Raw genomic sequence first — 14,494 nt, 5'->3', positions numbered from 1 at the left:
GATGGGGCAGTGAGGCAATGAAGATGCTGGGGTGCAGAGAGAGGCAATGGGGGGTGACAAGGTCGTTGCAGTGAGGCAGTAAAGAGGTGGTGGGGTGCAGTGAAGGGGTGGGGGTGACAGTGTCGGTGCAGCGGGAGGCAGTGAAGGGGTGGGGGTGACAGTGTCGGGGCAATAAGAGGCAGGGAAGCGGGTGACAGTGACGGTGCCGCGCGAGGTAATGAGGGGGGAGGGGTGGCAATGGCGGAGCTCCCGCGACAGGTGCGGGGGGCGGCTGCCGCTGCCGCCCGCTGATCCCGCCCCCTCCCGCTCTCCCGCAGGTGGCGACGGAAGTGACGCGGGGCCAGGGGGGCCTGTCCTTGGGGGAAGATGGCGCCCGTGCCTGTGCTAGGCAGCGAAGGAGGTAAACAAGTGTGAGCGGGCGGGGGGGAGGGTAAGGCAGGGGTCCGGGGGGCGAGGCCGGGGCCGAGCGAGGGGCCGGGAGCGCTGGCGCCTGGGCAGTGCCGGCGGCGCCTCCCTCGCAGGCGTAGCGGGGAGCAGGGGCGCAGGCGCGCGCCCCCCACCCTGCCGCGGGCGTCACCTCAGCCCTTGCCCCGCGCTTCAGCCCCCCGGGGCGCGCCGCCTCCTCCCCCGTCTTCATGTCACACCGAGACCCCCCGCTCTGCAGGCTGGGCGGGCGGAGTTGCGTCTTCAGTGCTGCTGCTGCTGAGAGGTAGGTGACGCCGCTGCCGGGTCCCCCCTTCTGCCCTTCCCCCCGCTGCTGCTGCTGGCCCGAGGGGTAGAGCCGCTTCCGCGCCGCTTCACACACCTTTCTCCCCCCCGCTCTCCGCCGCCCCCCAGTTTTCTCTCCAGCCCCGTCCCTGATGGGCTGGGCAAAAGAGGACCCCCCCCCCGGCCTCCCGCTCGCTCAGCCGCCTGCTGCTGCCGCCGCCCCGTGCGAGGGGTGGAGGGAGGCTTGTTGCGTGTCTCCAGCAGCAGCAGCACACGGGAAGAGGATAATCCTGGTGGGTGTTTCTAGGGTAACTCTGGTAGTGGGAGCGGGGAATGCTCGGGATAGTGTAACTGGCTGCGGCAGGGTGCGTGCGCCTCTGGCGTGCGTGGTGGGCGCGCGTCCCGCCCGGCCTCCGGTGGTGTTTTTCCTCTGACCTGGCTCTCCTGCCGCTTAGAAGGTGTCGTCAGAGAATAGATGCCCCTTTCTAGGGCTTTCTGTTTTCTCCCTCCCCTTCCTCATACCTTTTATTTCCAGAGAGAGACTGGCCTGGTGATCAGTCTTTTTCCCTGGAAAATCGTCAATGGCGAGCACAGCGTGTGGGGAGGACATGAAGTGGTTACTGCTGAGTTTGTGTTTTCGTTTTAAATCTCTCTCTGTTTTAAAGTGAGGTTAGTTAGCGACGGGAAAAGTCTTGCAGACTGAACTTACCTTTCCACGAAACACATGTGGCGGGGCCAGCAGCAGTATATAGGCTTCCCACGCCCTCCCTTCCAATGTGCACCCTCTTTTGGAGCAGTCTGTTCTAGTTCAGTTTCCATGTTCATTCAGTCCAGGCCTGTGTGCTGAAGTTAGCAACAGGGTTGCTCACTGGTGTCAATTCTGGTGTAGGGCTTTGTGTTCCAAAAATTTGTCCATGAGGACGTGGACTGAGATCACTAATTAGCATTTAGTCTAATGCTTGCCCCTTGATGGAAGAATCAAAAGATTTTTATATTCGTAAGTAACCCATGTTCTGGCTCTGAAAACTGCGACTCTGTACATTGGGGCAGCTTGATATTTGAGGTTTGATTCAGGAATTGTATTAAATATGCCAGATACATAGATGTGTGTTTTTAAAAAAAAAAAAGGTCTGCTCAGTAATCAGTGAGGGGTAAAAATTGTATTAATTTATATCATGTGATTTGTAGGATTAGCAAATATTATCAAAGCATTTAAATAAATACCAGAGTAGGTTACTGTTGCTTTTTAAAAATTCTTAGGGTTGCCCCTTCCAAATGAACTGGGGAAATATAAAACAACTATAGGATGAAGAAAAAACTATGTACAAAGTTTGCATTAAATTAAGATGGAATGAATGTCCTTTATTTTGTTCTGTACTTTGTAAAGTTAGTTTTCAGTAGTAGTCAGAATTTTGTGGTTTTTATTATACTAGTACATTTCCATACGTTAACAATTCAGACCTTTAAGTTTGTAAGTATAAACTGATCAATTTAGATGTTCAGGGCTACTAGGTATCAAAGGTTTGTCTTGCTACTTTATTAATGTTAGATCAAATTGCATAGTTAAATGTAGCAATTTGGATAATTTTTTGTTAATGACAACTTCACATTGAAAAAAGAAAAGGAGTACTTGTGGCACCTTAGAGACTAACCAATTTATATGAGCATAAGCTTTCGTGAGCTACAGCTCACTTCATCGGATGCATACTGTGGAAAATACAGAAGATGTTTTTATACACACAAACCATGAAAAAATGGGTGTTTATCACTACAAAAGGTTTTCTCTCCCCCCACCCTACTCTCCTGCTGGTAATAGCTTATCTAAAGTGATCACTCTCCTTACAATGTGTATGATGATCAAGTTGGGCCATTTCCAGCACAAATCCAGGTTTTCTCCCCACACCCCCTCCCCCAACAAACCCAGTCTTCTGTTGGTAATAGCTTATCTAAAGTGATCACTCTCCTTACAATGTGTATGATAATCAAGGTGGGCCATTTCCAGCACAAACTCTAGGGTTTAACAAGAACGTCTGAGGAACAGTGGAGGCTGAGGAATAAACAAGGGGAAATAGGTTACTTTTTATAATGACTCAACCATTCCCAGTCTCTATTCAAGCCTAAGCTAATTGTATCCAATTTGCAAATTAATTCCAATTCAGCAGTCTCTCGTTGGACTCTGTTTTCGAAGTTTTTCTGTTGAAGGATAGTCACTTTGAGATCAGAAATTGAGTGACCAGAGAGATTGAAGTGTTCTCCGACTGGCTTTTGAATGTTATAATTCTTGACATCTGATTTGTGTCCATTTATTCTTTTACGTAGAGACTGTCCAGTTTGCCCAATGTACATGGCAGAAGGGCATTGCTGGCACATGATGGCATATATCACATTGGTGGATGTGCAGGTGAACGAGCCTTTGATAGTGTGGCTGATGTTATTAGGCCCTGTGATGGTGTCCCCTGAATAGATATGTGGGCACAGTTGGCAACAGGCTTTGTTGCAAGGATAGGTTCCTGGGTTAGTGGCTCTGTTGTGTGGTGTGTGGTTGATGGTGAGTATTCGCTTCAGGTTGGGGGGCTGTCTGTAGGCAAGGACTGGCCTGTTTCCCAAGATTTGTGAGAGTGTTGGGTCATCCTTCAGGATAGGTTGTAGATCCTTGATAATGCGTTGGAGGGGTTTTAGTTGGGGGCTGAAGGTGATGGCTAGTGGCGTTCTCTTATTTTCTTTGTTAGGCCTGTCCTGTAGTAGGTGACTTCTGGGAATTCTTCTGGCTCTATCAATCTGTTTCTTCACTTCCGCAGGTGGGTATTGTAGTTGAAAGAATGCTTGATAGAGATCTTGTAGGTGTTTGTCTCTGTCTGAGGGATTGGAGCAAATGCGGTTGTATCGCAGAGCTTGGCTGTAGACAATGGATAGTGTGGTGTGGTCAGGGTGAAAGCTGGAGGCATGTAGGTAGGCATAGCGGTCAGTAGGTTTCCGGTATAGGGTGGTGTTTATGTGACCATCGCTTATTAGCACTGTAGTGTCCAGGAAGTGGATCTCTTGTGTGGCCTGGTCCAGGCTGAGGTTGATGGTGGGATGGAAATTGTTGAAATCATGGTGGAATTCCTCAAGGGCTTCTTTTCCATGGGTCCAGTTGATGAAGATGTCATCAATATAGCGCAAGTAGAGTAGGGGCGTTAGGGGACGAGAGCTGAGGAAGCGTTGTTCTAAGTCACCCATAAAAATGTTGGCATACTGTGGGGCCATGCGGGTACCCATAGCAGTGCTGCTGATTTGAAGGTATACATTGTCCCCAAATGTGAAATAGTTATGGGTAAGGACAAAGTCACAAAGTTCAGCCACCAGGTTAGCCGTGACATTATCGGGGATAGTGTTCTTGACGGCTTGTAGTCCATCTTTGAGTGGAATGTTGGTGTAGAGGGCTTCTACATCCATAGTGGCCAGGACGGTGTCATCAGGAAGATCACCGATGGATTGTAGTTTCCTCAGGAAGTCAGTGGTGTCTCGAAGGTAGCTGGGAGTGCTGGTAGCGTAGGGCCTGAGGAGGGAGTCTACATAGCCAGACAATCCTGCTGTCAGGGTGCCAATGCCTGAGATGATGGGGCGCCCAGGATTTCCAGGTTTATGGATCTTGGGTAGTAGATAGAATATCCCAGGTCGGGGTTCCAGGGGTGTGTCTGTGTGGATTTGATCTTGTGCTTTTTCAGGGAGTTTCTTGAGCAAATGCTGTAGTTTCTTTTGGTAACTCTCAGTGGGATCAGAGGGTAATGGCTTGTAGAAAGTGGTGTTGGAGAGCTGCCGAGCAGCCTCTTGTTCATATTCCGACCTATTCATGATGACAACAACACCTCCTTTGTCAGCCTTTTTGATTATGATGTCAGAGTTGTTTCTGAGGCTGTGCTGGAAATGGCCACCTTGATTATCATACACATTGTAAGGAGGGTGACCACTTTAGATAAGCTATTACCAGCAGGCGAGTAGGGTGGGGGGAGAGAAAAACACCCATTTTTTTCATGGTTTGTGTGTATAAAAACATCTTCTGTATTTTCCATAGTATGCATCCGATGAAGTGAGCTATAGCTCACGAAAGCTTATGCTCAAATACATTGGTTAGTCTCTAAGGTGCCACGAGTACTCCTTTTCTTTTTGCGAATACAGACTAACACGGCTGTTATGCTGAAACTTCACATTGAAAGGATCACTTTTTGACTGTCACTAATTTACTGTTAGATCTGATTGTGACGTTCATTGCCTGGCTTGGCGAATATGCAAACATTAAATAAATAAATTTTTGCTGGACAGTTTTATGCCATGTCCAATACCTAAATAATTTAAAGGAAGACAAATACCATTGGCTGTAATCTACAACATATGTTGTTTAGGATGAAATCCTGTCCCCATTGAAATTAGTGGCAAAACGCCTATTGACTTCAGTTGGATCACTGTTTCACCGGTAGATATTAATAACATGGTCATTTCAAGTTAAAATTTCATATCTGCCGAGCTCTTATAATGCAAGCTAATGAGACAGAAGCTCTGGTTGATCAAGGTGCAGAGTTAGGGGAAGTTCTGACTGGACTGGGAACTACTGATGATTGGTTGGCCCATAGCTACAGCTGTGGTTTGAACCATTTCTGTCAGAACCATTGTTTTTATTATCTTAAAATACGGTTTTAAAGGCCCATCTATTAGAGCAAATTTTAATGTGCTGTGAATCATGTTATAAGATGGAAGTGGTCTGACCATGTGATAATATGCTTTCTGTTACCCAAAGTCCAGACTTTTTAGAACCATATAATCAACCAGTATTGCAGTTCTGATCTTTTTGGGACTATAACATGGTTTAGTTCCAGCTGTGCAGGCAAGACTGAACTGGGTTATAATATGAAACTCCAAAAGTTTCAATGTGTAAAATTTAAAAAAAATGCCTAAGTTGCTTATCTTTTGAAAACTTTACCCCGAGGAATGTAGCATTTTGTGTCCATTGCAGCCAAGTTTATTTTTAAACAACTTTTTTCACCCAGCTATCACAGTTGTTCAAATGATATTATAGACTATTCCCTCCCTCAGCAGGGTTCTAGTATAGTAGTTTTATGATATATAACCATGTTGGACACAATCCATGTTATGTAATGAGTTTTGGAAGTACTTCAAACATAAGCCTAATGGTCCCATGTGCAGTTGGGCAATTATCTGAAAATTTTCCACCATTGCTAACTTTAATTCAGCTAAATCTGTGTTATAAGATGTGGGTAAAATTTTCAAAAGCATCTAGGTCCCATTTTTAAAATTGACTTAGGCATTTAGGAGCGTTAGTCTCACTGTCTTTAAGTGAGATCTAGGCTCCCAAATGTTTAAGTTGCTTTTGAAAATGGGACTGTAGGCTCCTAAGTCACTTAGGCATGTTTGAAAATTTTACCCAGGCTCAATGTGTATTTTGCCAAAATCTAATTGAGAACCCTAGTGTGTGCAGGCTGAACTGTCCCTGAAATGCAAATTAATTTTCACAGGTTCTTAGCCTGTGTATATGCTAACATTTTACTTCAAATTTCCTGCCACTGTAAATAGTGAAGTTTTTCGGTTGTGTAGCAATGAAGAGCACTAGTGTAGCCCAGTTACCTCTTTTCCCTACTATGTCACTCCAGCTGTTGCTGCCACCAGTGAGAAATTTTGAAGAAAAATTGTAGCGTAGACAATGCTTTATAGTGACACATACACCAATGATAAAATACAGATCAATTCTTAATTTTTATGTACTTGTAATTGGATTTTTAATGTTTATCGGTTTACAGCAGATGCAAGCCTTCTTTTCAAAGATGTGTGTAATTATGAATGTCTAATTTGCGCATACAAATATAAACTATACACATCCTATTTTCACATACATTTGTATACATCTGACCACTCAGGGAAATACTGCATTTGTGCTGACAAATTAGGTAAATGCATTCATTTTTGAAAACTGGGCCTAAGTCTTAAACTCAAAAGGAGTTTCACTATGTGTATATCATAAAAGTATATTTAAATTTTACTAGATGGCTTTTGATGGAAGGTGGAGAAATATAGAATAGACTCTAAATCTGTTGTTCCACTGAGTTTTCCAAAAAATAGTTAGCAGTGCAGCTAGTAAAATATCTTCCTGTGTAATGGTTTTGGGCATAATGTTATAGTAAAAGAGAATTTTGGTGTTAGTCATATTCAAGTGTTCAGACTGATGCTTTTTCAGAATTTCTTGGCGGTAGAAAAAAGAAACATTCCCTCTTAATTTAGAAACTTGAAATTTACTAGTTCTTCCTCAGTCTCGCTCAACTGAATTGTTGTAAAATACATAAGTAAGGGGAAAGGAAATCTGCCCTTCAACTGAAGTGTTGTAATCCTACACTGGCCATTGTTAGCACCTTCCTAAAACAAGAAATTTCCCTGGAAAATACATACAGGATTACAACATTTAAAAAACATGAACCTTTATTTATTGTAAACTAACTTCTAGGAAGTACTCTGTTTTTTGAAGAATTTGATGACAAAACAGATTGTAGGCCAAATTTATCCTTGGTTGAACTCCCTTGTCAGTAGACTCTATGGAATTGATCTCCATTTCTTCTTTCACTTGTGACTATGAGCTCCAGGATCATTGGGATGAAGGGGAATTCTTTACAATCAGCAGCAAAAAATTAAAATCTGGAGCAATGCCTTCAGTGCTTGACTTCTCATCTTTATTCTACAGCTTTGATAGGTGTGCCAAGAAAAGCAATGCTTTTCCAGTCACAGCAGAAGTCGTCTATGTACTGAATAATATGCAAAAGGTGAAAAATGTCTGAAAAGCTAATAAGGTTAAGGGTTGTTCCCTTTTGATTTTCTTTCTTCCTGTGCTGCATTTAGAGGTCACTTGCTGTGATATCACTGACCCCTCTTTGATGGGGGAAATGAAAAGTGCACCTTTGTAAATAACCAGGAAAGGGAAGAAATTACTTCAGAAAAGAGGATTAATTATTTGTTGTGATAGAATGGTATTGGAATATATTAGACTACATATTGCCTTTAGACAGAAGCACACGTGTCTCATGGGGGGGGGGGGGGAAGAGGAGAAAGTTCCCCACCATCACCACTACCTATTCACGTTTCCTCCACCTAACCAATTCGCTCTGTAAAGTGAAGTCTAAATTGCATTTTTATTGAAAATGTGAAAAAGTTCATTTTGTCATTGTCTTCTGAGAAATTGGCTGCAGTACTTTAATAGCAAATAGAATTACATATAAATTTGCAAGTATGTGTGTGGGAGGAATGGAAAAATTATTTGGAAAAATACTTGCATCTGGAATTTTTACATCACTTTGTTTTGATTAAACTACCGGTATATTATTGCTGTTTGCTTTAGACTGAGGATATCAGCAATATAAATGAAATTTTTAGCAATTTCACTTTCTTTGAATTGTCCCTGACTCTACCCATTAGTACACCTCATGTTTTTTGCTATTTATAAGTTAGTGGTACAGAGAATTTTTTTTGTAGGTCTTGTGCTCAAAAAATAGGGCTCTGCATACCTATTCAAATGTGTTGCTATGTGGCAAGATATGTATTTAATGGGGTAGAAGATGCATAGCTTTTATTTTTTTCTTTCCACTCTCTCAGTACAAATTGTGAGAGACTAGAGGGGCTCTGAGGCTTCTTTACGTTGTGTTAAGATGGAGAAGTCTCCTTCAATATCTTTTCTCCCACATTTCTTAAAAGTCTGGTTACAAACTTGACAAGTGAGTTTAATAGTATCTGACACGCAGAAGGCAAAGTATTTTGGGATAGGTAAATGAAGATTTACTAAAAATAATCCTTCATCTGTCTGTTAAATGGTCTACTTTTTTTTTTAAAGCAGCACTCGCAGTATTAAACTCTTTTTGAAACATTAGGTAATAATAGAGTGTTTGGCAGCTTGCATAACGTTATTGAGTCTTAGGCCAGAAATGGAAATGAACCCTCTCATTTTCACAGGATGGCAGATGTTTGAAAGACCCGAAGATGTCAGTGGAATTTTAGCAGTTACTCTTTGAAGACAGGCTTATTTTTTATGTATTGTGGGGATGTTTTCCACCTCACCTTCACCCATCCTGCTCTTCAAATAGAGTAAATTCAGAATTTTAAAGGGGGTACTTTATTTCCAAGTGCTTTCAGTTACTTAACTATTTAACGATCACAGTTGGATGGATGGGTGAAAATCCTGAATGTAATAACTATGCTAAAATGTAAGGAGCATGTTTCTCTCTTCTTTTCTCTGAATCTCTCTGGGCAAATCAGCAAATGCTCCTTTGAACGTGGTGCATTTTTTGTCCCTCCTCTTTTTGCCAATCTCTTCCTGTGCATTTTCACTCTTCTTGTTTAATTGTCTTCCAGCTTTCTTTAGAGCATCATGAAGAAGTCTTTCAAGGCACCCTGTTGTTACCTATTTCTTTCCTTCTCTAACTCCAGAGACCCTACATCTAGATACCTGTGTATTAAACCAAGGAGGGTGAACCTGATGCAGCCGTAGAGCCTACTAACGCTGTTCCTTTGGCCAGAGGGTGGTTTGAGAAAGCCCTTTCCTCAGAGATTCTTTTTCTCTCATACTTTGTCCACAGAGTGAGGGATTAGGTCCGGGGTGGGCAAACTTTTTGGCCTGAGGGCCACATTGGAGAACAGAAATTGTATGGCAGGCCATGAATGCTCACATAATTGGGGTTGAGGTGCGGGAGGGGGTAAGGGCTCTGGTTGGGGGTGCGGGCTCTGGGGTGGGGCTGGGGATGAGAGGTTGGGGATGCAGGAGGGTGCTCCGTGCTGGGATCAAGGGGTTTGGAGAGTGAGAAGGGGATCAGGACTGGGGCAGAGGGTTGGGGTGTGGTGAAAGGCTCAGGGATGCAAGCTCCAAGTAACCCCCGACCACGCTAGAGCACCAGAGTGGGGCCATGCAGCTACTTCCAGGAGCTGTGTGCTGCAGCCCCCAATCCTGCGCCCTGGAGCGAAGCCATGCCACGGCATCTCGGCTGGAGCGCCGGAGCGGGACCAAGCCACATGGTGCGGCTCCCCTGGCTGGAGCGGGGCAAGCCCTAGACTCTGCTCCCCAGCGGGAGCTCACGGGCCGGCTTAAAACGGCTCGGCTCGTGGGTCGTAGTTTGCCCGCCCCTGGATTAGGTTGTTACCAGACAAATATGTGCGGCTATTGACCATCCAGTGGAACTTTCCTTAATTTTTGCTGGGCAAATTCTTTCCCCTCATTCTTTCTTTCACTTTCTCATGCATTCCTCATCTGTGTGAGTTTCAGCTCCTTCTGCCTCTGTATTTTAGAGGATGTGAGGATAGGAGTTGGGGAGAGGACTTCTGTTGTTTCTGTTTTGTGCTCCTTTCCTTTTGAGGTGTTGGTGGGGGTGAGGAGCTTGGGACATGGTTCTTTCTCCCCCCTTCCCACACCCGATAGTGGTCTTTCTCAGCTGCTTGTCACAGTAGTTTTCCTTAGTAGGAGCAGCAGAGGAGAGAAAATAACATGACTTCAGTTGTTTTCATTTTGCTGGTGGGGACATGCTATACGCAGGAGCAACAGAGGCAGAGGTATGATGTCTCATGGTTATAGATGTTGGGGTGACAATGGACTGTTTATCTTCTCTGTCTATTGGCTTTGGGGGGATCATACCTGTTCCTCCACTGCCCTGAATGTAGCCTGTCCCCATCATGAATAGTGGAAGGAAACTTACTGGGATAATTGTAATTTTCACTCTGCTGCTGCTACTCTTGTTAATGGAAATTTTAGTAGGGTTCAGGGATTAACCCGTATTTCATGTAGAGCACACTTCTGTGATCAGTACAGCTGTGCCTGAAGATTGTCAGCAGGATCCAACAATGTGGGAATAGCACTAATGTTTTTGGACAGGGCTGTAAATGCCCACTCATCATTTGAACTTGAGGTAGGCAAATGGGTGGCTGCATTTTTTCCATTCTGTGCTATCAGTTAAGGAATGGGGATGATGAGCTGCATACAGAATCCCCTCTTTTAATTTTCAAGACGTAAGGCTTAGAGTGGTGATAACATTATGACTAGAGCCCTATCAGATTTACAATCCATTTGGTAAATTTCACAAAGAAAGGATTTAAAAAATCCTTAATTTCCTGGTGGTGTAACTGGGGGTGTGTGTGTCCCGACTCAAAAGAGGGTATCGGGGGTGAGGGCAGGGCTGTTGCAAGGCTAATGTAGTGGGGTTGCAGTATTGTTACTCTTACTTCTGCGCTGATCTCAGAGCTGGGCAGCCAGAACGTGGCGGCTGCTGGCTGGATGCCCAGCTGTGAAGGCAGCATTGCCACCAGCAGCAGCAGAGAAGGAAGAGTGGGAATACTACAACCCCCTACAATAGTCAGATTTCATGGGGGAGACAAGATTTCATAGTCCATGATGCGTTTTCGTGGCCATGAGTTTGGTGGGGCCCTAATTATGACCACTGGTCTTAAACTATGACACTTGGCATACCAGGTGTAAGCTATTTCTGTGTCTTCATAAAATTTAAATATAATCAGTTTGGTAATTTTAAAGTTTTATAGAAATAATTTTCAATAATTAATGGTTTCTTAAATTTATAACCACTGTAACCTAAAATATGTTTGTTTTTAAATAATTTGTGCCAACAACCGATTTAATTTTTAAGTTAAATACAGAAAACTAATGTAATGTAATGACTGTTGCAGGAAATTCAGAGTTAAGGGCAATTTTATTAAATTAATATAAAAACATTCACACATCAAAGTTAATGGCTTGTCTTAAACTGGAAAAAGCCAGAAATTTCAGTGTTAAGGCTGAAACTCTTGCCCATTTAAGTAAATCCTAAATATTGAATAAGGTCTTCCCCCCTTACCCCCCCCCCAACCAGGTGATTCCCAAATCCCTATAAGGTGGTGTCCCATCATACTCTTACTTTTCAGAATTTCCTACTCCCATGTATATTTTGCCATTAAATATTTAGCACATATGTAATGCCTTCCATAAGAGAAGCATCAAGTGCTTAATATGTGGTTGAGCCTTAGCAACCCCCCAACATGTAGGGAAGTATTTGCTGAGTTCTAATCTCAACTGTGCTTCTGATGGCCTTAATATTTTGCACTTCACCAGACTTGTTATCTAGTTAGGCCTCACAAATAGCACTATGAAGTAGATAATTATTTTTTATCTCCATTTTACAGTGGGGGAAGATAGAGACTGAATCACTTGATCAAAGTGCAAAATGCTTTATTTCCATGAACAACCTAATAGAGAGAATTGAAATACTTTTACCTTCTACTATAATAAGCTTTTAAAAATTATTGCTTTGTAAAGGCCTTTTGAGTCTTATTTTTTTAAGATGAAGAAGTTTCTCTTCCTTTCAGAAGCCTTTAATGTCTTATGTGTTTTTGTGCTCTCCAGTGATATGTCCTTTTGGGGATCACTGTGGAAAGAAACGTGCAATGTGACTAGCTTTTGGAGGCATTACATAATTATCTGACCATGGAGTGATGTAAAATCAATAGAATATGTGTAGTGTTATCTCATTTGCACATTAATCTGCTTTTAGCACCAGAAATTTGAAATAAATGTATCATCTTACACTTAATATCTAGAAACTTGTTCTAGCTGCATTTTTGTTTTGTTTTGTTTTACAGCCTTAAATCAATTTAAGTGATTTAAAAATGGATGTTTTCTGCAAAGAGTGGACCACATAGACATTTTTATTGTAGATAATTTATTTTCATTGACATTTAACACGTTGATATTAATGTTAAGGTTCATCTGGTCTGGAAAAGCTTGTATTATTATAAACTCTTAGAAATAACACTTTCTGCTTTGATTCCTTTTTTTCAGGTGATTCATGGCAGGGGACGTGGAAGGGTTTAGCTCCTCCATCCATGATACCAGTGTCTCTGCTGGGTTCAGAGCACTGTATGAGGAGGGATTGCTTCTTGACGTCACTCTTGTCATTGAAGACCACCAGTTTCAGGCCCATAAAGCATTGCTTGCCACCCAGAGTGATTACTTCAGGATTATGTTCACAGCTGACATGAGGGAGCGAGATCAAGATAAAATCCATTTGAAAGGTCTGACTGCCACAGGATTCCGCCACGTCCTCCAATTCATGTACTACGGAAACATTGAACTGAGCATGAACACTGTTCACGAGATTCTGCAGGCTGCCATGTATGTTCAGCTCATAGAGGTGGTGAAGTTCTGCTGCTCTTTTCTTTTAGCAAAAATCTGCTTAGAAAACTGTGCAGAAATTATGAGACTCTTAGATGATTTTGGTGTAAACATCGATGGAGTCAGGGAAAAGTTGGATTCTTTTCTGCTAGAGAACTTTGTGCCACTCATGTCCAGACCTGACTTCTTGTCCTATCTGAGCTTTGAAAAGCTTATGTCTTATTTGGATAATGATCATCTGAGCAGGTTTCCGGAGATAGAGCTGTACGAGGCTGTTCAGGCTTGGCTGCGGCATGATAGAAGACGCTGGAGACATACCGACGCCATCATTCAGAACATCAGGTTTTGTTTGATGACACCATCCAGTGTTTTTGAGAAGGTTGGTGCATTTGAAAGCAATAGGCAGGATTCATCATTTAGCTAGGGCAGCATGCCGTTAAATAGGTAAGATTCCCAAATGTGTTAGGAGGGGGGGAAAAGACAGAGCATTGACTTTTTTTTTTTTTTTTTTTTCCTGGCAAATAACGCATATAGAGGATCTAATATCTGAAAATAATGTCTTCTACTTTTAGAAAATAGCATGTTTTATAACTGGAGAACTGGTAGGTTTACCATGTTAGTTTGTAAATGATTTCTTATAATGAGGACATTTTAAGTAAGTTCATCCATATGAAGTTTAGTTTATTTCAGTCATTCTTATTGCTGTCCACATCTTGCTGCTTGATTATTATTATTATTATTATTATTATTATTATTTTTTTAACTCTTGAGAGGCCCAAAGTGGATAGGGCCTATATTATTGTAACTGGGCATCAGCATAATCAAAATCAGTTCTGACTGACTTTTAGTTTTAGATAGATATTGTGTACATGTTTTTTAAAAATCTACGTTTTAATTGAGGTCACTAGATACTTTGGTGATGGGTGCTATAAATGAAGGTTATAAAAGAAGACAACTGTATACCTATTACTCAACATTTGGTTTGTTAAAATGGTAAGATGAAATTTTCAGAAGTCCCTAAGTCTCATTGAAAGGCAATGGTATTTAGGCTCCAAAGTCACTAAAGCACTTATTGTGGGAGAATAACTTTGAGATTGTATGCATACATACATGTATGCAAGTGTCAGATCCTCATCTTTTTATGTCAGCATAACTCCACAGACTTCAATGGAGCTGGAGAGATTGACGGTAGATCTGGATCAGCATAACTTTTTTTAAAAAATTCATTTACTGAGAGAATTTTTAAAAAGTCATTGCTTTTATTGGGCAGAAAAAATACTTAGAGCGCTCCTATTTCAGCAATTAACTGATATTCTTGCTCTCTTATTCTCCTCTTGGTTACACAAGTGCAATTTCAATTAAGTGAGTAGAATTTGATCTATGGAATGATATCTGTTCCTGCTGTCACTTTGCTCTGTTGATTTCTATTTCACTATAAACACAGTTATGCATGCTCAGGAAATAGAATTTTGAGTACATTAGCAGCAACAAGCAAGGAGCAAGTTTCTCCAAATTCAGTCACCACTTATCAGCCAAAAGGGTCCAGTATAGAATAAACGCTGTTCTTATCATCAGACTTTAATTTCAAAATACCTATCATTCTACTTGATA

The 14,494-nt window shown here is 42.3% G+C and overlaps 1 protein-coding gene across 2 annotated transcripts in view; it reads left to right on the top strand.

Moving 5' to 3' along the window:
• The first annotated feature begins 326 nt into the window (after nt 1–326).
• KLHL15 (kelch like family member 15) overlaps nt 327–14,494 on the top strand; it is a 36,978-nt gene continuing 22,810 nt past the window's right edge. The window contains exons 1-2 of one of the 2 annotated variants that reach the window (XM_074968289.1): nt 327–400; nt 12,551–13,262. In XM_074968289.1, coding sequence (XP_074824390.1) covers nt 12,558–13,262 — 705 coding nt within the window. In that variant the 5' untranslated portion in view covers nt 327–400; nt 12,551–12,557. Of the gene's footprint in view, nt 401–598; nt 710–12,550; nt 13,263–14,494 lie in introns of those variants that run through there. The other variant, XM_074968294.1, reaches the window with a different exon arrangement.

The sequence above is a fragment of the Natator depressus genome, chromosome 1, assembly GCF_965152275.1.
Source record: "Natator depressus isolate rNatDep1 chromosome 1, rNatDep2.hap1, whole genome shotgun sequence".
NCBI classification, from domain to species: Eukaryota; Metazoa; Chordata; order Testudines; family Cheloniidae; genus Natator; species Natator depressus.
The sequence above is the reverse complement of the archived record's forward strand: the minus strand, read 5'-3'. Positions and strand labels throughout refer to the sequence as shown.